This window comes from Struthio camelus, chromosome Z (assembly GCF_040807025.1).
Source record: "Struthio camelus isolate bStrCam1 chromosome Z, bStrCam1.hap1, whole genome shotgun sequence".
In the NCBI taxonomy this organism is placed as follows: domain Eukaryota; kingdom Metazoa; phylum Chordata; class Aves; order Struthioniformes; family Struthionidae; genus Struthio; species Struthio camelus.
This window is the reverse complement of record NC_090982.1, coordinates 89,113,980-89,138,571: the sequence shown is the minus strand read 5'-3', so window position 1 is coordinate 89,138,571 and position 24,592 is coordinate 89,113,980. Positions and strand designations below refer to the sequence as shown.

General features: G+C 42.3%; 1 protein-coding gene across 14 annotated transcripts in view; it reads right to left on the bottom strand.

Moving 5' to 3' along the window:
• Positions 1-24,592, bottom strand: part of LOC138060863 (E3 ubiquitin-protein ligase NEDD4-like) — a 214,196-nt gene that overhangs the window by 121,716 nt on the left and 67,888 nt on the right. For 12 of the 14 annotated variants that reach the window (XM_068926753.1, XM_068926754.1, XM_068926755.1 and 9 more), the window contains one exon: positions 1,356-1,437. The exons of 1 other annotated variant lie outside the window; for it this stretch is intronic. In XM_068926753.1, the coding sequence (XP_068782854.1) occupies positions 1,356-1,437 (82 nt within the window). Of the gene's footprint in view, positions 1-1,355; positions 1,438-22,451; positions 22,538-24,592 lie in introns of those variants that run through there. One more of the 14 variants, XM_068926758.1, reaches the window with a different exon arrangement.

Here is a 24,592-nt window from a genome sequence, read left to right as displayed (position 1 = left end):
CTACCCTTTGCTATGGAAGGAAGATTTGTCAGTACATAGATGCAGGTGTACTCGTGTAATTTTTACTTTCTCAGGAATACCGCTGGTTCCACTGTAAGACAACCACAAAGCCAATCTCCCACTTCATCATGGACACGTTAATTAAGCTACACCAGCATTATAATAGCCAGGTATTATACAATAGCCAGGAAACGACCATGTAGCCTAAGCGTTTTCCCTTAGCGTGATTCCAAGAGGAACAGGAGTTCATTCCATGTAACTATATCCCAGGAAACGGGACACCAACAAGCACACGCTCTACAAAAATGAAACATGCATGTCTTAAGAAAACCTCCCCCATACTTGTATGGGATTGGCGATAAATCTTGGAACTATTTAAGGAAACAAAAATGCCACGGTCCATGTTACTATAGCAACAAAGTAGGTACTGCTTTTCAGAGAAGTTAACTTTTTTCTCACAAATTTCAGTATTTAAAACTTAGGTTAGATAGGCTATAGAGAATATACTTTGAAGGAGATGATAAATGTAAAAATGCTATTATGAATCACAAAAGGGCCCATATACTTTAACTAGGGATATTTAAACATGAAAACTTCAAAAAAATTACTTTGACTTTCCAGTACTGAAACACTTGCACTTTGAGTTCTGCAGAAAGTTCCATTCAAAGCTGTCACGACGGTGCAGGATTGGTCATGAATTTTGTCATAAATGACAATTGGTGCTCCGATTTTAGACTAGTATCTTGCTATTTTGTGATCCAGATTAAAAAAAAATTCTTGCTAATCTATTTTGCAAAATTTCTTTTTAAAAGAAAGTTTAGCTTTAGTTCTAACTACAAATGAAAAGACTTTCAGTGCATTTTCAGGCTTTTGTTACAGCATATCTTTTTTCATTCTGCTCCATATTGTAAATGCCCATACTGGGGAAATACTTTTAAAATGTAAAATTTTGAAAAGGATCATTGTAAAGAATGACCATTTTTGCTAAAAGCCAAATAAATGCTAATCAAAACAAAGTTTCTTAGTTCTTCATTTCAGGTATGTGTTTCATTAAAACACAACTCTGCTAAAAGAAGCAGTGAATGATGTACATGATATGCATTATGCCAAACTTTAGAGAATAGTATGTAGCATACGGGGGAAGGGGTCGTTTGTTGATTTTCCCGTCAGCAGATCATGCACACTGCAGATGCATGCACCTGTTTTCTTAACTTTTTCATTCTTTGAAAAAAGAATGCATTATTCAGTTTCTACATATTTACACAACAATTTATATAAATGTTATGCTACGTTGAGAATACTGGAATATACTTCTATAATGTTTCCAAAACAATGAAATAAAAATATACACATACCTTTTTAATAGTTTTTGTCTGCACCAGAGCAAGTTCTCTGTTCTCATCTGCTACATACAAAGAAAGTTTCACATAGGGGTCACTGCAAAAGAAGATGTCACATTTAATGGAAACAGAATTTCACAGACACATATAATTTCGATAGAAATTTGTCATTTAACGTGGATAAAATAGTAATAGCTCTAAACATTTCTAGTAAAAATGTTTTTACTGAAACAAAGTGTCTGGAATAAGCTACTAAAATATGCGTCTGACTATGCTCAGTTACACATACTGACCATAGCATTACAGATAATTTAACTTGCTGCTTTCTCCCATCACCGGGGACAAGTTGCACACAACTTCCGTTCGCTAGCATGCATGAAGCAGTCCAATTAAAACATGGGTGAGGTAAAAATCTGAGCCATGAGTTTTGGAAGAGATTCACTGGAAACACTCAAGGCTGACAGGGAAGAGATATCTTTATTGAAGAAGTGGTTCTAACTTTATTGAACCATAAAACCAAGCTGAGCTGGTACCAGTGGCGAACGCGGAAGGGGGTCGAGGGATTTGGTAGAGGTGCATCCAGCAGGCTTCCCGTTTGCAGCTCTATCCCACAGCACACTAACCCTGCTTCAGCTTTTCAGGCGCTTCTTATTGCCAGGCTGGTCTCAGAGGTATTGTCGAGGTTTGCACAAATGCTTTGGCCTCCGTTCAAACCCAATTTCCAAGGTCCATGAAGCAGAGTGAATATCTGTAACCTCTACCTCAATCTCTACAGAGTAGTAAGCAGAGCCACCACTAGAGCTTATCTCCATTAGGTTTTGTCTACACGTAGCAAAAGTCTCATCCAAAGTGCCAGGACCAGCTAACATAGATGAATTGGGCCTCAGATCTTTCTTCCTCTCTCCTCTTTTTAGGAAAGAGGAAGTAGATACGTTCCAGAAACTATACAGCTCTGTATGTCAGGCTCTGGACAGACACCCTTCAGATATAAGCTGTGCCACTACAGGAGGTAACCTTGCAGCCTACCTCCAGATGCTCATCACTGTTGCCTTGCTGCAGGTTTCTACCCCCTAAATCCGTACTTCCTAATTTCTTGCAGCAAAACTTGGCAAGATCGATAGGTCTTTGCTAGCCCATGTCACTGTAACAGCTGTTGCATAGGACAGCTCATTCAAGCGGTCAGGCCAGCAGCTACGAGGGACTCTTGCTCACTGCCAGGGAGACGGTACCGACTGGTAAGGGGTGGTGGGGAGCAGTGACTTCTCCCTTTGACACAGCTACAGCAGAAGAGACTACCTAGCCCTCTACACGCCTCTCTTCCTACAAGGGAAAATGTTCTACCACGAGGAGTCGTCATCCAAGGAAGATACTGAGGTTCACTTTTGCTTCTCCAGTAAGTAAAACTCCACCAGTGTGGAGGTGAGTCTGCTAGTTCGAAAGGTAATGACTCTTCCCAGTGCCCGTTAGAGGACCACTACACCCATGTCGTGAGGTCTGAACACGAAAGGACTCCACAAAACCCAAAGAAGGAGGAAACCTTGTGTGCTGCAGCAACCTAAAGCATGCTAGTGCAATTTCCACAGTACTCACAAACAACATACTCAACTGTAACCTTTCTTTCATGGAATACAGATTAGCAGATTAAAAGGACCTAACTAGCTGAAAACATCCAGCAGAAGGCAGAATAACTTTGTGCAGGTGTAACGTCAGAAAACAGAACTGGAGCAGTGCCTCCACCTGAAGGAAAGGAAATGCTTGAAAGAGTAAGAGTAGGACGCTGAACTGCTCCCGTGGCTCCCTTTCAAGATTACAGCACAGACGACAGGGAGCAATCTAGGGCTTCTTGAAGGAAGGATAAATAACAGAAACTCAGATTATCAATTAATTCATTCAGAGAGATTCAGAGACTCTCTCAGCTACGGTTCTCTGATACCTTCTAAATTTCCAAAAACAATTTTGTGATAGTATCACTAAACAGTAATCAGTATTTGAGTGTTCATCATACTAGATGTTTAATTTACATGGAAAGTAAAATATCACAGTAGGGTGAAAGGAAAGAAAGAATAAACAAGATACCATGCTGAAGTGATTATTGTATCACTAGATGCACATAAATGCATCTATTTAAACTGAATTAAATTCAGAATTGAGCAAAGTTTACATAAAAACAAAGCATTATATCGATTTTAAAAATGCTAATATTGCTGTGTGAATTGTTTAATGCACCATGCTTCCTAACATTTATTAGCACAACGCCATATTAAAAGAAGCAGTAGAAAACAAACATTCTTCAAAACAAATCACGTCTTTGGCAGCTTAGAAGGGAGTTAACACAATTTCTCCAAAATATCTAACTTTTACTGCTTGAATACCTGCAACACTGCCTGGATTTCCATATTTCCGATTGCTGTCACTGAGCTAGAGGTTGAGAGAGCTGGGACTGTTCAGCCAGGGGAAAAGGCAGCTCGGGGCGATCTAATCAGGGTGTATAAATGCTCGAGGAGGGGAGTAAGGAAGATGGAGCCAAACTCCTCCCAGTACTATCCTGTGACAGAACAAGAGGCAATGGACACAAACTGAAATACAGGAAATTCCATTTGAACAAAAAACAAACAAACCAACCCTTTTTAGCATAAGGGTGGTCAAAGGCTGGAACAGTGTTTGCCTGGAGAGGTTGTGGAGACACTATCCGCAGAGATGCTCGCAGCTGACTGGACCATGTCCTGAGCAACCTGCTTTAGTTCACCCAGCTTTGAGCAGGGGCTTGGACTAGATGATCTTCCAGAGATACCTGCCAACCTCAACTACTCTGTGATCCTCTCTTTTTAGAAATTATTTGCATCAATTGTATAATCACTAGTGGCATACTGCTACCTCTTCTCACCCTAAATGAGTACACCCATTAGTCACCTGAGAATCACAAGAGAGGATAACAAATTTGATTCACAGATTAGTTCTGCCAGAAAAGCTGAGGAGCAAGGAACAGAGACAAAAGCAAAGACCAAGACCTCCATCAAGCCTCACTTTTCTTTCACTGTAAATTACTTTTGCACATGCCACCACAAATAAAGCTCTAAAATACTTCCTCTTAACGAACACTCATTCCTCCACTCTTCTGGAATTTACAACTTTACTGACTCTCTCTTATTTTCCCCCCAAACCCCACCAATAAAGAAAAAAATCCTCATACGCCATACACATGCTGCCTCCGTGCTCCTTCTCTTATATTGGTCTTTCATCACATAACTTCAGTCAGTTTCCAACCCTAATCCTTCCCAGACTCCTCATCCTCCTTATCAGGGAAACATCAGGCTGGAAGGAACTCCCAAGTCATTACACCCAGTCCCCTGCGACTGTAAGCAAACACATCACCTAACTCCTTTCATGAACTCCTTTCTTTTTCCTTTTTTTTTTTTCCTCCACTTTGACACTCATTCTGCTCTCCCTAAGCCCCAAACGTTTCTTACAAAGACGACTTATTTATACAATAGATTATAAATAAACCCAAAATTGTATTAAAATAAAAAACAGGTTTAATCTGCACCCTTTATTTACATAGTGCGCACTTTTCTCCCTTGCCCTTCATCATTAAACATCATCATCATCTACTTTGGATTATAAACATTTAGTGAAAAACATTTTTCAGGTGCTGAACAGGGAATAGTTAAACTCATTTGTGTAAAAGGAAAGTCAGGGAAAGGTTGACAACTAAGTAATCTTATTGGCTAACTCAGATCACGTGAAATAGCTACTAACAGTCTAATCATATCATTTAAAACCAATCTTTTAAAATAATGGTTCATGCTTTCCCTTTTCTCCATTTATACAGTAACAGGAAAACACACAGATGCACATGTATGTGAAAGAACTGAAAAGAATGAGCACAACTAAGTCAAAATGCTGTGCTTCTGGCCAGCAACTCTTCACAGCTAGCTCCCACCAGAAAACTTTGCACGCTTTAACAGATCCCTTGCGAAATGAACCATCAGCACCACAGTTCCTGAAAAAAACTGCTGGAAGACCAACACTACAGCACGATGGACTGACATCGATTTAATCTTTAATACTGGGCAAGAACTGCATCAGGGGAGCAGTTGTAGAAATCATGTATACACATGGAGAAAACCAGAAGCATAAATTACCAAATTTTTGCCTGCTTGCAATACAGTCCTTATTACATAATAAAGCTTGGAAGAAACACAGCATTAATAATAAAGATTTCTGCTACTGCTCCTAACTATAAAATAAGGCTTATGAAGAAATTGTTAGATCTTCTTAAAAGCACGGCTTGTAAGGACAACCTAACTCAGAAGAAATGAAGGTTGCCAACGTTTTCTACAGAAATCTTAACTGTAAGACTGCCAGTGCAGCAGGGAGAAAACTAAAGATTTTACAGTGGCTATAGAGCAATTGTTCCTCTAAAGGGATAAACTTATTCTTGTGAGGATCTACAGAGGATCTTGTGAGGATCTTTTACAAACAATCAGCCAGAATTATGGGACAAATGGGTACTGAAAATATATGTACACAAAGAGTTTTAGGAGTCATGGTTATATTTTCTTTATAAAAAGGAAAAGAAAGATAACTCCCACCATCCTGAATTTAAAAAAAAAAAAATCATGTTTTTCTTAGAAAACTAATACAGGAGCTGCAGCCAAAGCCGTTTTGCACTGTGCAGTCAGAGGGTAGAGTATGATCTTCCTCTCCAGCAGACCCACAAACACTGCGACTTGCCAACAGGCAAACCGCCTGCAGAGGGTGGGAGAGGACTCAAACGGCGCCTTTTTGACAATAAGCTGATGTGAGATAAGAAGAATGACATAAAGAACAGATAAATAAAAAGACACAGTTAAGGACCTGAAGGGGCTGTGAAATGAAAGTCTTAAATGCCAACACTGTACAACATGAGAAAACTAAGATTAACTTGGATTCATAGAAGTATTTCGGCGCGTTTGTCGATCCAGGCCTTATTTTAGTCTCAATTCAATGTGGCACTTAAATGCACGTCTAAGAATGCAGTTTTGCCCTCAGTTTTAGCTGGTCCGAGTCTGCCGCTGCTGAAGAAGTTAGCCCATGCCCTCCTTCATCCTCGGCCACGTGTTCCTCCATCAGTGCTAGTCAGTCAGATCAGACAGCTGAGGTGACCGAAAAATAACACTACAGAAACAGTAATATTTTGAAAGCATGAGCTTTCTGAAGATAGAGCAGCTCCCAGAAGGGAGGGAGACTGAAACGCACAGCCGGGGTGAGGGGAGGGTGAGACCTCACTTCCAATGAAGCATGGACTCAGATCACCCAAAGGCAATTGTGAAACCTCACCCTTAGATACTTCTGGAACCGAAGCCCAGAAATCAGTAGTTTGACAGCAATTTCACTGCACAGCACGCTGACAGTCATCCACAAAAGTGAGGGGAAAAAACTGGACGGGCAGAGGTGGACCTGCATCCAAACACAGCAATTCTAGCCCTGCAGACCTGGGAAACGTGAAGGGTCTTAAAGAACAAATCGTCTTTAGTGCTAAATAAGCAGGAATAATGCCCTCCCACATTCAAAAGAAGTTATCAGCCCATACTCGGGCACTGTTGTTTTCATTAACCCTTAGGAAGATTATTATTTCATCATAAAATACACTGAGCAAATAACCTTCTGTCTACAGAAGCTGAGGAATTTGTGAAGGCGGCTACGGTTTCTTTTATAGATATCTTTTTTAGAACAAGAGAAAAATATATACTGAGATTTATTACAAAATTCTGTAAGGAAATTTTGTCTTTAATTAACAGACTACTGGAATCTGCTGGCTAGAGTCCGAAACAGGCCAGACTGAGCCAATATAGAGCTTTCTACCGAATTCTGCCAGCAAAGTTCCCACTCCTGAGCGTAACTGAGGCTGGAGCTGATCCAAATAACTACATCTTCAACGCTTTTTTTAATATGCATTTGTTTACTTAAAATGAACAAGCAGCGTGACAGATACTTTAAGCCAGTGAAAGTCCACACGGCACCGAGTGAAGCAGCCTCGCATCTCCCTCTACCCCCAGAGGCTTGTTGTGGCCTCCTGCCGCCCCTTCTTCAGGAAGGGAGCATCTCCGCGCGGAGCTGCGCGCTGGAACAGGCTGCAGATGGGATCCGGCCGACGGGCAACGGGCGGAGGGGAGAGACGAGATGACCTTCGAGCTCAGCGAGTACCCCAGTTCGGCTCGGGGCGGGCATGCTAACGTTTGCTCTGGAGCAAAGAGGAGGCATAGCAGAGGCAGGAACGAGCATCAAGGAGAACGGCAGAAATGTCCGAGTCACAACGTCATCTTCAAGTTTTCTAAAGTCTACCATCTGACTTGTTCTGTCAATGAATTAAGCACTGCTAACAAACAGAAAGCACAGCACTTGTTTGGGACATCTTTAAGCCACGCAGAACGCGTGGCCAGCTTCTCTGTTTAGTTTTTTGAATAGCAACGAGCATTTAATAGGAAATAAGAGAAAGAAACAAGAATTACAATTTAGCATGTACAGTTTCTTATCCAGAAGCTGACACTGATGTGGTTTGTGGACAGCTTTTTCCATAAGTTGCTTCAGTCATGTTATATACTTTACACACTGATAAATTCAGCATTTTGCTCAGGACTCTGGAAGCTGCAGTTGCCTAAACAGATCTGACATGTTGCCACTTTTTTTCTTTTGTTTTCTGAACTCATGATCTATCCTGATCAGTCGTGAAACTTCTTCATGTGAAAGAAGCTTCCGGTGGCTCTAGGAACTGATAAAAGAGCCAAGCTCACTCAGCAACAGTGACAGAGACAGCATCTCGTTCACGCAGCGTAGCTTCCAGGTCAAAATTTCCTAATAGAATTTAGTTATCTCAAGAATAAGTACTTCACCTACAAGTTTACTCCATCAGAAAATAAGAGGACATAATTCACAGATACCAAAGAACACTGAGTTTACAATTTTTTCCCCCACTTAAAATTAGCTATTAACAAAAAATCCTGTGGTTTCACGTGAAGTTGCTTCTCTCACTTCACAGACCTTGCTAACCCAGCACAGGCTTACAGGAAATCATCCTAACTTGACCTTCGTTAGGACTTGGTATCATGGTAACCACATGAAGCCGGCAGGGGCTAAAAACAGACATACTTCCAAAATCATAAATCTGGATATCTTCTGTATCCAGATACAACAAAAATCAGAACTTATTTTCAGTCATCATATACACCAGTTCTTAGTTTAAGATGTATCACAGAAGCCAAATGTTCAAGGAAGCATTTCAGTGCATCCACCTGAGCTACATCTTTGCTTGGAGAAAACTCTGTTTTCACATTAGCCAACCCGAAGGAAGGTCTTAGTGAAGGCAAATCAGCATGTCATTGCTTAGGGGTTTCAGTTTACTGCACTAGAGGCAGGGTTCCCTCATATCTAATTTCAGTGAAGACAAGGTCTACATGACGTTGAAGTATATCAAATCAAATTGTTTTTAAATCAGCAGATCTTTTTTTAAAAAAAGAAAAGTCTTAGGACAGCCTATAGTTTTAGTTCTTGGGAAAACACGGTCAAACGTTTAAACGCTGTATATTACAGTGACTAACATAGGGAATGACTACCTCTCTCCTCAGCAAAGGTCCTATAGGTAATTCAGATACAAGCAACTCTCAGTTATCTCTGGGCATTTTTTTGTTCCAGGTTGAACATTAACAGTCCTACAGGTCCAGGGACAGTTTAGCCAAGGACTCTGAGCTTTATTTTTCCAGGTGCAGCACCACACAAGCATTACTATCTTGCCTTTACAGCTAGCTTTGGTCCAAAGTCAGCATGGCACCACTACGGGGGTAAAGAGCCTGAACCGCTGGGCCTGGAACGACTCAGGTATCTTTTACACCAGCACTCCAGATTTCAGGAAGACTGACTAGTTTCAGCATAATGCCGAACCAAGCTATTTCCAAACATGTGGACAGGGCCGTGACTTAGCTAAGAAGCCCAGCCAAGAGGAAAGGGCAGAGAAGAGCAACGGGGACGCCCCAAGCTGGCATGCTGCAAACTCCAGCTCTGTCCTGCAGGTCTGTGCTCAGCTGAGCAACAAACCCTGCTGGACTCTGAGCTGAACCACCAGGAGATACCTGGACTGCGCGCCTCCTCCACATCATCACAGCACCGGTTTGCACAGAACAAGCACAGAACTATCCCAGACAAACTTGAGAAATGCTCTCTGTTAAGACTGGTCTTAAGACTGTTGACCTGAACCTCCTGGTCCCTCCGGTCGCCAACTCGTCCTGGTGTCTCGCCCTCAGACACACAAACACACACACACACGTCTGGTTTCCAAGCCACTTGGCCTCTTTGCCAGTTAGTCCAGCTTGATATTTGCCAGCAACCACGCACTGACTTACGCACCCTCGCTTGCTCCAGTTGCTGGCACCTGCTGACAGAGGCCCCTGTGACCCATGGGCCCACTCCAGTTCTTGGTGCTCAGACCTCCGTACACACACACAGACACAAGAATAGAGAACCCCTCACCCAAGAAAACAGTCAGAAATGGAGTTTACTGAGAAGACAGGACAGAACGATCAAGCGCAGGGCATGGCCAGACAAGCGTACCGACCAGCAGCCTGTTTGCAGGCAACCAGCCCCTTTTATCTCCTTCTCCTTCTCTTTTCCCACGCTTGTGCCTCCCCAAACCGCCGCGATCCCTCCCTTTCCCCTTTCCTTTGGTTCTGCCCTCAACATCCCACAGCAAGGCTCGCGCGGTCCCCAAACGCTCGTCCCCTGCGTCCCGTAACGCGCCCCACACCCTCGGCCGTCATCCCCTCAGCGTGTGAGGTGATCCGGAGGCCTCTCCCGGGACTCCTCGCGGGGGTGTCCCCCGGCCCGTGGGGCTGTTGGTCTCCTGGGACAGCCCGGGGGGCCGGGGCTGCGGTTCATTTCTCTGACCAGCTCGTTGGGGCTCCCCTGCCTGGCACTGTGCCGCTGTGCGCCTCCGTGCGTGTGGACGTTGGCTTTTCATCACATAACCTCGCAGCATCAAGGTAACAAATATTTAATCCAACTTTTCCTTAACCATATCTCTCTTCAAAGTACTGCTAAAATTACATGTTACATTTCCATGAGGATTTCACCTTTCTCCTGTAAAATATTTGACTGAGTGTTATGAAAAGAAAGAGAGATTGCTACACAAAACTTATAAAAATTACAAAATTGTGCTAGAGGAACAAAACATCTCATAACCCGAATGTGTCAACATTAAAGAGTCTATTCTTTCTGTGGTGGAAGAGCCTTTAAATAACTGTCCCTGTAGAGGCAAGACTGTACAACAAAAAAAAGTAAGTAATCGCTTTTGTATCCTAGGAACATACTTTGACACTTTCAAGAGAAGACTTGATAAGGTCAAAGATCTTTTATGGGAAGTATTGTCAGAGAAAAGGTCAAGCTTACAATATTTAAGTTATAACTTCCATTTTCTTTTCGACATTCCTCTTATGCCTTGGTGCCTTACCATCTTCACGTTTCTATTCTTTATCACAAATGAAGGCTCACCACCTTGCACCTAGCAAATAACTGTGAAAGTTCTTCGGGAAAATCAAGACAGGCTTCTGGGCAGCAACGCAGGCTACCACGGATATTTAAGCATCTCCGCAATGAAAACATGGGAGATTAGGAGCCTTCTAACAAACTGAATTCACTGTGAGTTCATAGGCCTTTAACTGCAAATGCCGTGCCACTATTTTGGAAAAGTAACAGCTATTAAAATCTTACCAAAACATTCAGACACCCTAGAGTTGTGATACCATGCAATGGAAACATAATATGCATCCATCACCAGAACATCTGCTATCAGATGCTGATTTAGCTTAGGAAAACCCCAAGCCCTACCTAACCTGTCCTTCCAGATTCTCAGGAAGTATAACACCTGAAACACAAGCAAAGAAGATTAAAGGTTCAGGATTTCAGAATACCTCTAAAGTACATAAACGCAGTCAGGCTGCCTGTACTTCTCACCCAGAGATTCTGCTGAGGAAACAGTTAGCTCAAGCCTAATCTCACGGATTTTACCCAAATGGCGTTTTAAAAACAGATAGCAATGCTTATCTCTATTTAAAAACTGCCTTTTAACAGGCTGTTCATCAGCCGGAACAGATTGGTCAACCAAGATTCGGTGGTATAGGTTACCATACTCTGTTTCGCACATGGTTTTACTGTGGGGCTCCTAATACCTACACGTAATTGATCTAACTGACCCACAGCAGTGCCTCGGCCCTATCCACTGCAAGCTACAGCGAACATGAGCACGCTATGGCCATTGGTGAAGGCCTGACTGAGCTAATGGCTAGATATAGATCCAGTAAGGATGAAGGGCAGTGAAGGCACAAGCATGGCTAGATGCAGATCCAATTAGGATGAAGGATAGCGAAGGCACAACTGTGGCTAGATGCAGATCCAGAAAGGATGAAGGGCAGTGAAGGCATAACCACGTTGTGTGACTGAAAGCACACATGTCCCACAGGAAGAAGCGGGCATGCAAATTACCACAGAAATTAACAATACTGTGAGAAGGGGAAGGGTGTTAGATGCACTCGAGACCCTGGAGCACCATTAAGCAATATGCTTCTTATTAAAACACTGCTTACTGTGAACTGAAAGAGAACATACAGACTCTACGAGATTCCAAGAATCAGCCAAAACTGAATCAAAACAAAACCCCACAGGGTATATACATCTTTATACAGCAAAGAAGTTTGCATAAAGCTGTATAACTCTAGTTTACCTATTGTTGTTAGTTCACTTCTGGTGGGTAGATATACTGGATATACCCAGATGCTGCACCTGCACAAGAACATGCGTGAATACTCCTCTCCCAAGCTCTGGGATCCTCCCAATCCAAGATCACAACAAATCAGCACTTGAGGCAGTATTTGCCCAAAACCCGGTAACGCCAAGATGACCATCAGATGGATTAAACAATAACCAGGGGATTACCAAAAGACTTTTAGAAAAGGTGGTGAGATCAGCTTGAAAACAAATACAAATTTTCATGCTTGTTTTATAACAGTGGGGTGAGAAAAGTGGGAGCAGAGCAGCAGTCAAAACCTGGTCCGAAGCTGCTGGAAGCTGCCGTGCTGGCACGGTCACTGCCATCCAGGCCGTGTGCGTGTGTGTGTGTGCGCGCGCAATTGGACCTTTTGTGGATTAAGCACAGAAGGGCGGTTAAGAAATTTCTAGGTGTTCATTCACATTGTGTAAGTGTGTATTATTGTGGCTTATCTCTTGCATTGCTGGTATTAATCCTGAACGTATAGCTCATTGACTGCTGGTTAGTTACGTGTCATTAATCAAACAATAAACCGATTTGGTCCTACTTTGAGTTGATTATTTTTTCCCTGCAACTCTCTAGCTGCCATCAAATCATTGCTCCAGTGCAGACCTACTTCCTCACAAAACAGCCAGCATGGTCACAGACTAATTCAAGTGGACTTTCTAACGTAGCTACCATCACCAGAATTAGGCCAACTCAAGTATTCAAACACGTGCTATAAAAGCTTGTCAATTAACCTGTTTCCCACACACTCATAATACCCCACAGTGATGCTGTAATGCTTTTGGGCCAATAGGAAAATTCGGAAATAGACTTGTGCATGTGCATATGTATGTGTACACCAGCGCATAACGCAACAGAGGCTTAAGAGAACAAAACAGATACTGTACTTGTTTTGTAGGACAACAACCTTTTGTTTTCTTAGACCTCCGTCTCATAATGCTGCCACTGCACATCACTACTGGAACAGCAAAGCAAGATTATAGCAAGATTCATAAAGCTGTGGTGGGATGGACCCCGCTATCATCGAAGTAAGAGCAACATCTGATGCCTCATAAACATAAAGGAAGCAAAAAACAGAAGTAGTTCAATGAAGTTTGCTTGAACCTTTTTTGTCTTTGAAACAAACTTCTAGCATTCGTTTGGTCAGTTGCAGAAGAAGGGATGGTAAATTCTAACTGAAGCACAGCAATTTCTCAGGTCACTTGAGCTATACTGCAAGCATTCACTTGACTGTGCCTGCTGGGAAAGCATGCTGCCAGCTTCAACACCACTGTTTAAACACCATTTAAAAAGCACCAGTATCTTTTCAAAATCTGAACTGCTCTAGCCTTCTGCACAATCAGGCCTGCCCAGCCTGGCTGCCTTCTAGAATAAAATGACTGGATTTGAGGACAAGGGAAGAGTAGTCAATATTATTTATCTCGGCTTTCAGCACCGTCTCCCAAAATCTTCTTGCATCCAAGTCAGCAGTTTATACTCTAAGTGGATGGGTAACTAGATGGGTAAAAAACTGTCTGGACAACTGGGCTGAAAAGGTAGTGGTTAATAGGTCATACGCTCCCTGGAAGCCAGTAACAAGCAGAGTACCACTGGGGTCAAATCTTGGACCTGCCCTCTTTAACATCTTTATCAGTGTCCTAGAGGAGGCAACAGCGCACTCTCATCAAGTTCCCAGATGACAACAAGTTGGCAGGGTCAGTAGATATGCTCAAGGGCAGGGTTGCCATCCAGAGGGACCTGGACAGGCTGGAGGAATGGGCCAACAGGAACGTTATGAAATTCAACAAGGACAAACGCAAAGTCCTGCACCCGAGATGGAATCAAATAGAGTCCTTTACAATGCTGAAGGCTGGAGATGGCCTGGCTGGGGAAGCAGCTCTGCTGAAAAGAGCCTGGGGGTCATGGTAGGCAAAAGCTACCACATGAGCCAGCACTGCACCCTGGCAGCAAGAGAGGCCCACAGCATCCCGGCTTGTATTAACAGGAGTTCAAAGGAAGCAATTATTGCCCTCTGCTAAGCACCTGTCACACCACGTCTAGAGCATTTCATCCAGTTTTGGGCCCCCCAGTACTGGAAAGGCATCAATAAACTGGAGCAAGTTAGAGGAGGGCCACCAAGATGGCTGGCGGGCTGGAGCACTTGCCCTGTGAGGAGAGGCTGAGGGACTGGGGCTTGTTCAGCCTGGAGAAGGGAAGGCTTTGGGGAACCTAATAGTGCAGTCCCTACGAGGAGGTCATCAAGGAGATGGAACCATGCTCTTCACAGTGGTGCATGGCAAGAGGATGAGAAGCAATGGGCATAAATTCAAAAAAGAGAGGTTCAGACTGGAGGTAAGGAGAAACTTTTTCACCGTACTTGAGGACTCAAGTAGTGGAGCAGACTGCCCAGAGAGGTGGTACAGTCTCCATCCTCGGAGCCTTTCAAGACGTGACTGGATAAAGCCCTGACCCATCTGGACCCCACAGCTGACCCTGCTTTGAGCAGAAGGTTGGATTAGGCTGAATTTTCTTATGATCCCAAGATTATATTCGAGTCAAAATTTTAGCACTCATTGATTCCAGAGTCAGTTTTTAAAAACACACACAAAAACACTTCATACTTTTTCCCCACCATTGTGTCCATCTGAAGATCTCTGTACCCAATGTATTACAACATAACTTAGAATTAACACCCCAGGTCTTGTCCCAAAGGTAAACTTCCAAATAACATTGTATACGGTTTGTTAGATTATGCTCTATATAGAAAATAGTCAAAATACTGAATATTCAAAAGCCTAAGGGTACTCAAAAAATTATCTTTTTTTTTTTTTGATGAATAAATCAGAGAAAGAAATTGTTGAATATCCTGAGTAGTCACGCAGCAACTTATTCTTTATTTCAGCGCACCTGCCCCTTCTTTCAATTTTGGTGCCACTCCTCAGTTTCCAAACACCTTTAATGACATTTGGCTCCTCTGCACTGCATGTTTCAGCAAGCCAACCGTGCAACATTGTGATCGTTCTCTGACAAATTTCTCAAGTAACATGACAGAGTTTCCAGCAGTCATAAATATAATTAGGCAATTCTTTACATTGCAGTTACATAAACTCTTGACGACTAGAATATATCTGACTAATATTAAACTTCCTTGTGTTTGGAAGTCTATAAATACATGCATGGCTAAGCTTTTCAGAAACTTGTTACTTAGAATCAGGCTCAAATTATAAAAACTAAGGTGGTTGTAAATAAGTAAGACCAAGCAAAATAAGTAGTTCAAATTTTAAGTGCCTCTAATTCAGCAGCTCCAGATGAAATAAATGGGTTTGCATGTCCACAGAAGGACAAGGGTCATTTGTCTGAAATGACTGCAGAATTACAGCTCTGTTAGCACAGCAAGGACATTAACACAGTCTTATAGGATCCAACACCAATTTTCCCAAAAGGATTGCAGAAAATTAGACAAGACCTGTCAGAAAATCTGTGGTTGTTAACATTAAAATAAATGCCATCAGGAGTAATTCATACCGTAACCTGCCTATTCATGCTGAATCACCCAATTCAGTTTTTTAAAATTAAATTCAGGAGAAAAATGCACAGTATTTTAAGCATTTGGAAAACAACACTTTCCTAGTCTTGGGGCCAATACTTAATACTCAGTAATATTTCTTGTTAAGTTTCTCAATAAAACTGCATTTGTTACGTAACGAAATCATTATTAGCAAGCTCTTACTGCAATCAGTTTATTTAAATAGAGGGAGGACGCAAACCTTCATTCCACTACCTTAGAGCGTTGCAAATATTTTGGTACGTAATAACCTTAAACCTACTCCTTGCCAATAACTTGCAATTTACAAATCTCTTGCTAACATTACAATCTGCTTGACTGCAAAAGAAAGTCAGAAGTGTCTGAAACTCTTCACGAACATTAATAAGCCTTTCATTTGGGAAAACAAACAACAAAACCCTAAAAAACCTACACACTCCAGAGCATGTGTGCGCTGCAGCCCTGAACCCCTTTCTCGATCTGCTGACACCTTTTGCGGGGAATTAAAGCGGAGTGACCGAAAGACTTAACTCCTCCAAAAGCGTGGTTTGCTCCTGCAGCAGCGCTGGCTAAGCTGTTCCCATCCCAGCTCCCCAACAGTCCGAGTTTACTTCTGAACCCGCGTAGGTGAACCAGCAGTTTTGCTCACCCAACTCCACCAGGCCGCAGAACGCAGCGGATCAGCTGGCGAATCGCAAGCTGGCAGCCGCCACCAAGGCAGGGGAACGCTGCTGCGAGGCAGGAGGGAGAGACAGTCGGCGTCGGGAACCTCTTCAACCGAATCATCACAAGCATGTCAAGACGACGACCTGTCCTCACCTCCTCACTGCAGCCACAAAGCCTCCACGCTCCAACCAAAGCTTCCTAACCAGGCTGCCCTTCCCCATTGCAGCTGACACTTATCCCATCACCACCTTGCAGCACCTGATGTCTAGCAAAAACCGGGATATGAAAAAACATGTTGCTCGGAGCAGTGATAGTCCAGTAATGAGGATGCCAACCCAGGACCTCCTAATTCATACTTCAAGTCTCCTTTGCCTCAGAGTTCTTGCATGACCTTTAGCAAACCCCTCCGCTCTGTACTACTCATTACTGAAAGTACACAGAGACACATATGCAACGAGACGGAGTTCAGCAGGGTGTCAAGCAAAACCAAGCCAACTGCTATCACCAGTAAAATGCACAACGTCTGTTGTTTCTAATCTCTACAGCTGTCACGTATACTAGAAATCATGAAATACCAATAGGTTTCCACAGAAACCATAAGCATATGCTGCCACAGTAGGCCTTAATAAGTTAAAATTGTGTGTCCCAGAAAGAGACGTAAGATAATACCTGGAGAACGACACAGGTCTCTAATTTCTGCTCATGAAGAAATCTCATCACAGAGCAGATGGGAGATATCCATGGAAGTAACACAACAGAAGTTTCACAAGAGCAATAAAGCTACCAGGAAAAACTAAACAAACAACAAAGTAAAAGGAGATAGACAAGCTGAGACTTCTTGGAAAGCAGACACAGTAAAAGCATTGAGCGAATCAGTAAAGAAATCAAAGAATGGGAAAGCAAGGAAAGAAGCAGATCCAGAATTAAGTATAAAACTACATTAGCGAAGCAAAATACAAAAAGCTCTCCCACAGAACAGACGCTAAATGCCAAAGAAGTAGTAGAAGTGCTGAAGGAACTTCACAGACAGATCGCACCCTGAAGTCCATCTAAAAGCAAATACCGTAGATGAATTTGGCTTTCTTGCAAGGCAGAACTGACACAGAAGCTTTATCAGAAGACAACAGGTACACCAGTAAAACTGTTAAAGGAAAAATTGCAGAAGAAGAAAATATAGCATCTGATCTGTGATATTTGTCCCAACGACTTTTAAAAGAATTAGAACAAAATACACATGAAGACAAGAGAGGAATAAGAGATGCCTAATAGCAGTATTTACAGAAGTCTTAAAGACAGGCAGTCCTGATGACCCAGATCAAAAAATACACAACAAACACGAGACCTGCTGAGAGTACTGAGAAAAAACAGCAAACTAGTTTAGAGGGAGCTTTTGAGCACAGAAAGCAACCTCAACATCGCAATTACCAAGTGTTTTCACCCTGAAACTGATGGATAAGGAGGATGGGGTTGGAGGATTAAAACAAAGTATCTTTACTGACTTTTTAAAGGAATGTATAAATCATTCTTGAAGAAAGTATTATTTAATTAAAAAAGAAAAAGCTCATATGGCACTCCTGATAGCCACAACTCTAGAAGTGATACACAAGTCTCTTCATTGTGCTTTAAAAAAAAAAAAAAGTTGTAAATCCTGTAGTTCATTCCACAGTTCCTTGTCCACATCAAACTGACTCAAATCAGTGCTGGTTTGCATCCGGTTTTAAAACTCTGAATGTCTGATGAATTTAAGGGCATGACATGGATGAGGTAGAATTAACCCTTTAGTTCATGCAGATGACATCGTATACCTGATAGGTATGTTTGAACTAACAACAACAGTCTGCATTTCCTTGGAAAATTTGCTGTAGAGGAAGCTCTGAGAAAGAGTGCTGGTTTCGTCTCGGGAAGAGGGTGAAAGATTAAGTGAAGAAATGCAGCAAAATAATGCAAGTAGCAAACTACAGAAAGTTTGATCAATATATATGGTTTTATCAATATTGATGATAAAAGCCAATCTTAATGAAACCTGCTACACAAAAAACTGACAAAATGATGGACTTCTAGGAAGCTGTGGATATAGTTAATATCTAAGTGAGACTATAGAGTGGTGTTCTAGTACTATTATGTAATAACTGAGAGCGGATATACAAAATGAAACAGAAGTCAGGAGACAGTACAGATGGCAGCTCCTTATAGCCGGACCTGTTCCTTGATTTTACAGCGGCCAGCTTTCAAAGAGAAGAATTACAGTGCCAGGAACACCAGCAAGGAAAGACGACAGCCAGAGAAAGCCCCACAACGCAAGCCAGGTCACTGTGACCATGAGCCTGTCCACTACACAGATGACTTGATTATACAATAGGGCATTAAAAAAAACGAGGTTTAGCAGAACAAAAAGTGATGTTACACTATCCTGCTCATCTGTAAAAATACTTCTTGATGAAAGAGGAGCTGATTTTATAATGACAATAGGAGAAAAAAAAAAAAAAGGAGAAGTTTCCTTTACTTTCCAGACAGTGCTGAAGAAATAATACCAAAAGTCATCCTCAGGTGCATTCAAAATAAGACACAACATAATAAAGGGGGGGGGGGATGCCTCCAGGTGCGGTGATGGAGGTAGGCACAGCTATACCGAGAGTCCAAAAGGTTACAGGGTTTTTCACGCTTTGAATTCCTATACTTGACAATGTCATCGCCTGCTAAAATCAGAAGTCAGTAGATACCTTCAGTATGTACTACAAAAGGACTTTGCAGAGTTTTAAAGTTAAGTTTTTGTAAATAAACTGAAATGAGCACAGTCACTAGTATACTAGTGATCGGAGGTGAATGAGAGTTGACTTTTTAAACACTTATCTACAATATTTCTCTTCACAAAATCCTCAATATAGCAACAAAAAGTAGTCTAATTCTACCCTGAAATGATCTGCCTAAACCTAAAGGGAACGCCCACGCCTGCTCAGACTAGCGGCACTTCGCGGCTGATAAAAGTTCTCAGGAGAGCCAACCGGGATCCTAGGAATATTACGCTAACGACAGCGTTAGCGTCATAACAACAAATTAGGACAGCAAGAGCCATGAATTTTTTTGAGGGCTTAAGGAATCCTTTTCCCGACCTTCTGACATCCCTCAGACATTTACAATTGTCCATTTATCGTGGCTTTACCAACTGTCAGTACTCGGTATTTTCTTAAAGCTCAAACCATTGAAAATGTACAGTTATCTTTCTTACAAACCTCAGCTTCCACTTGAAAAGGCAAGCTTCCAGCTCTTGTGGAGAACAACAGAAAACACTAATTACCTTAAAATTCTGAAAATAAAAGGACAAACAGACCAATACAATTTAAAAATTATTTTATTTCAGATTACTGTACTATTAAGACCCACAAAGATTTTCCTGCTCGATCACTTGAGCCTAGAATTACATTTATTATATCTTCTTGAAACAGCACTGGAAGCAAGTCTCAAAACCTCTTTTACCCGTGACCCAATTTATTATTTATTTATTTTAAGCCACAAAAGGAGGAGGAGAGCACGCACACATGAAAGAACAATGAAACTATTAAGCCCTACACTGCTCTATTTTTATTTTAAAACCTGAAACCGCCTCCCCAAAAAAAAGATTTATTATCACTTGTTATGTAAGTGCATGCATGCCAAGCTTGTCACATGAAAGCAAACTCCGCGTTTCAAAACAGCCTTATTGTTTCAAAGGAAACAAGTCCTGCGTGAGATGACAACTTTACTTTTGTGAGAAACGCAGATACGTTCTTTTGCGTTACCCCTTCCCCCCCTTCTCCTCCTACATGCACGAAAGCAACTTATCAACAGCTCATGTAGCTCTGTCTAGAGAAACACCGATATCCTCAAATATAAAGGCAGAGAAGGATTTTTCCTGAAGTGACATCCAAATTCATTTCTTTCCATAGTCTTGAGGGGACCTCTATGTGGCTACTGGTCAATTGCCACCCAATTCCCCCTCCCGCCTCAAAAAAGCTAACAAACAAAAAACCACAAAAACCACAAAGAAACAAACAAAAAAACCCACACCACTTGTACAGTTGTTAGCGCTCAGTGAGGGGGGATGTAAGCAAATCCTTCCCAAGTCCCTTAGGGGACGTGCCTCCCTATTGCTGAGAACTATGAAGTGGAATGTTTTAATATTCCTCAAGACAATTAACTCCAGATTTACACCAAGTACATTCGTAGACTTCAGGTCATCTCCTTCCCATGGAGCAGGGTCCACAGCTCCGGTCCCCTGATGCCCAGCTCTAGCCGTCTACATGGAAAAGGCAGATCTCTATTTCTGCTGCCGAGTTTTGAACTCTGAGACTTGTCAAAAGGCCTCTGCAGAAACAAGTAGGCAAACGTCATCCAACCTGCCTACAGCAGGCTGTAGCCTCTAATATCCCACGCCAGGTTCTCTGCTGTACTCAGCCACTGCAACCTCGGGCTTCTACAGGTCACTGGCTTAGACATAATTGAGGCAGCCTAAGGGAGAGAAGTCATTTTAACTTAACCCCCGCCAAGTCTGAAGAAAGGATGATAAGCAGAATGCACTTGAACTTGTCTTACACTGTTGCACCTAAAGTTGAGGAATCTCTGGATAGAGTCTGTCTACGCTTATCCTCTCCTTACCTGGAGCAGCAGAAGCACACCAGCCTGCCTGCCACTTTCCAGGCCTGACCGCCTAAAGACAGGCTGGCAAAACGTACTGATACGGAGGGAGGTATACCAGCATAGTTAAACCTGCCAGAACTCACCTGTCAGATTTTTTTTTTTTTTAAATAACTTAAAGTTTGTTTTGCCAATCTTAAAAATGGGACAATATTAATTCTCATCAGAATATTGTAGATCAGAAAATGCCAACGCTAGCACAATACATCCTCCCACTTACTCAAGCAAAGTAAACTCTAGGCTCCATTTCAGGCTGAGATTTGAGTCGCATCAGCAGCATCTCCCGAAGTGAGACATGCCTCCTGGGGAAGCAAAGAGCTGACGTAGGAGGTGGCTGAAGGCCCAGAATAGCGGCACTGCGTGTTTCTCCAAAACTGCTCTTTTAAACTGGCAACGCTAAAGAGGCTATTATTTGAAACAGTTTTCCCAGGAGAGGGTTCAGTATTTCAAAAGCTTGGCCACAAAAAACTTCTTAGCGTTAACAGCCCTGCACGTAATCTGATATAAGCATTTAAAGAAACACCTATGCTACAGTTACAGAAGTGGACGCGTAAAGATACCTTAGCGCTCTCTACTCACAGTAGGAAGGCAGTTTGTATGAACTAACCTAGTCCAGGAGGACACTCGGGTAAATTTACACATCGCAATCTGTATGTGCTATTACAGCTGCATTTCTTCTACAGCCAGTCTACCTTCAAAGAAATAATTCATAAATTCATGTCAGTAAAGGATATGCATCTCTGAAAAGATTCACCTTAATGAGCCTCCATAAAATTATGGGAATCCCATGAACAGCAATTAACATCAGGGCTGATGCAGATTATACTTAGTGAGAGGAAGTTCCTCGAAAAACGTTTTACAGAATCATTTAAACCCACTTAGAGATAACTGTGTGTGTACATGCACTAATTGAGCTTAAGAAGTGATCAAAAATGTTGAAAGATCTCTAAGTTTTGTCTGGTGATTTTTAGATTCAAAGAGATGAAGGGAGGGAAACAAAACCCAAAGTATGTGTTAATTAAGGTGAGTACAATAATGAGATACTTTTAACAAAGTTCAATGGAGAGTAGTAAAAGCTAGACGGTAAGAGGCAGAGTATCTTCTAGAATCTCTGTTGTTTTTATAGGCAGTAACCGTCTCCCCGGTGGATTCCCGCCACTATAAGAAGGCAGAAGTACAACAAAACTATATTGAAAATAACTACATAGAAGGCTTCAGAGCGTATTGTCTGTGTTTGCTCACTGTGTGCTTTCTTTAGCATGAGCTTTCTGGGGTTCATCTTCCTGCCCGTGTCCTACAAAACACATTACATGCTTGTCTGAAGAGAAATAAGATAGATTTTTACGTTCAGTTGCACAGGTCTCGCGTACTACGACTAAAGGAAAGCTCGGGGTGCCGACTAACTGCACTAGAATAAAGGAACAGTCACTTCCAGGAAGAAAACAATTCTTACCTTATTCTTCACTTATGAGCCGGATCTGCAATCCGTTGAGTCTAAGCAACTAACAAAAATCTCACCTCTCCGTACCAAATCCCAAAGCTATTTTACAGACCTCACATATTCCTTCCACTTTTTTTATTTTCCAAAGACAGGCTCCCACCTCATCTGGCACTTCAAGAAATTTAGCAAGGATTTATTCAAAGAGCTGCTAAAGATCATGGTGACTCACATCACAGACAGCTGCAAAGAGTGCCTGTGGGTGAAAGGGAGTTGAAAATTAAATATCAAACTCCACCTACAGTGTCTCCACCTTCCTAGATAGTTACTTTAAAATGCTGCGTTCTAATAAGGAGTAACAAGACCAGATTCATTTTGCTTTCTTCCTGTATAAAAGAACTCCCTGAGCATAAAGAAAAGGCTCCAAAGTTTCCTAAAACACACGCTCAACAAATTTATCTTTTTGATTTTATCAAACAGGTGGAGGTGTAAACATATGTATTTTTCATTTTCACATTTGTGAGCACATTTTTCGTGATTGCAAGCCAAAAGTGAGTGAATGAGAGGACCCACATACATCAGTCTCTAGATCTGAATTCTTCCTATACCGTTTCTCACCTTCAAAATACGTTAATATGCTCTAAAATCAATGAAAAAAAAATTCAATGACACCTGACTTCTAGAAAAATTCAACATAGGAATTCTAGGCAACCTCTGCACCAATGAATACCACAGACAGCTGTGCTGATGAACAGGCTCATCCGGCTTTACACACAGGGACAAAGAGGTCAACATCTCACATGCTTTTAAACCACCTAATTGAGCGCTGCTGCCAGAAGAGGCTGGCTCACCCCGGTCACTTGTTCCTGCGCTATCTCCTCTCGTGCAACACACAATTCCATATCTACGGACTACGGAACAGATCCGGGAACCAGCTCGGTGAAGGCGTCTCTTCCCCAGCCCTGGCTGAGGTTAACTGGGATTAGACCCTTCACCCCCGGTCACCGCAGCGCCTCATAAACGCTTGCACTGGTGCAAGGGAGAGAAAGAGCAGCCAGGGCAGAGGAGGAGGGGACACTGGTCACGTGGCTTTGGCCAGCATGATGTGCAGGTCCCAGGTGAGGTTCTTGGACGGGTTATGGCGCTCTGCATCAGCCAGAGCTGCTGTGGTTTTCCTGTGCAATCCCATTTGCGTTAGACGGCACCATCTGGTACTAAAGTGCAAAAAAATATTCACTATTTTTGCCAGGTTAGTTTTCGGCTTGGCAAAGGAAAGGGTAGTATGACCAAGAGGGAAAGCGAGACCCTGGCGGTACAGACTTAGGTGGCGTAAATTGTTGCTTCACTTTCAGAAAGCTTGGCTCACCAGCGAGGTTGAGGGCTTATCCACGTGCCATAGATCCTGCCTGCTTATCGCAAGGTCCCACAAGCCCCCTCTGCTCTCAACTGCTGCAGGCAGACATATGGGAGCAGGATGATATTCGGTGAAAGCCAAAGATGGAAAGAAAAGGAATCAGATAATTAGTCTGGGCAATTCACTGTGGCTAAGGAATTATTGTGGTTCGAAAGGGACCAAATTAGTCATGTAGATAACAAGAGTAATACGCTAATGACATCAAAAACTTCAGAACCCTCTCACGTGAAGCCTGATGGTAATCTTGGTTATCTTCAGTTACCAAGGTAAAACTGAAACCTAGGAGAAGCACATTATTTTCTTGCTACTGTAGGTTGAACCTGCTGGTATAGACCACTGAAGACCAGACTTCAAACAACCTCAGCTGAAAAAAATCCTAAATTCCCAGGCTTAAATTAATAAAAGGATATTTAAACTCAGGACACTTTGCTCAGTATGAGGTTTTATGAGGTTTTCTGTGAAAAATAAGGGGCTGGCTATCTTTTATATAACTATGTTCAGTGATCCTTATTCTGCAACGCGCTGCTGGGAAAGAAAATAACATCCTTGCAGGCAGGGAACAATGTAGGAGGTGAAGAAGGCAGGGCTATTCCCCAAGCTATTTCATTCCCTTCCCATATAAAGCCCTCACCAAGAGGAAATAGCTTTCACAATGACTGCTCCTCTTTCTCAGCACCATTCAAACCTACCCCATGGTCTGGGAAAAGGTATCATAGATTAAAGAGTATTAAGAAACAAGGAA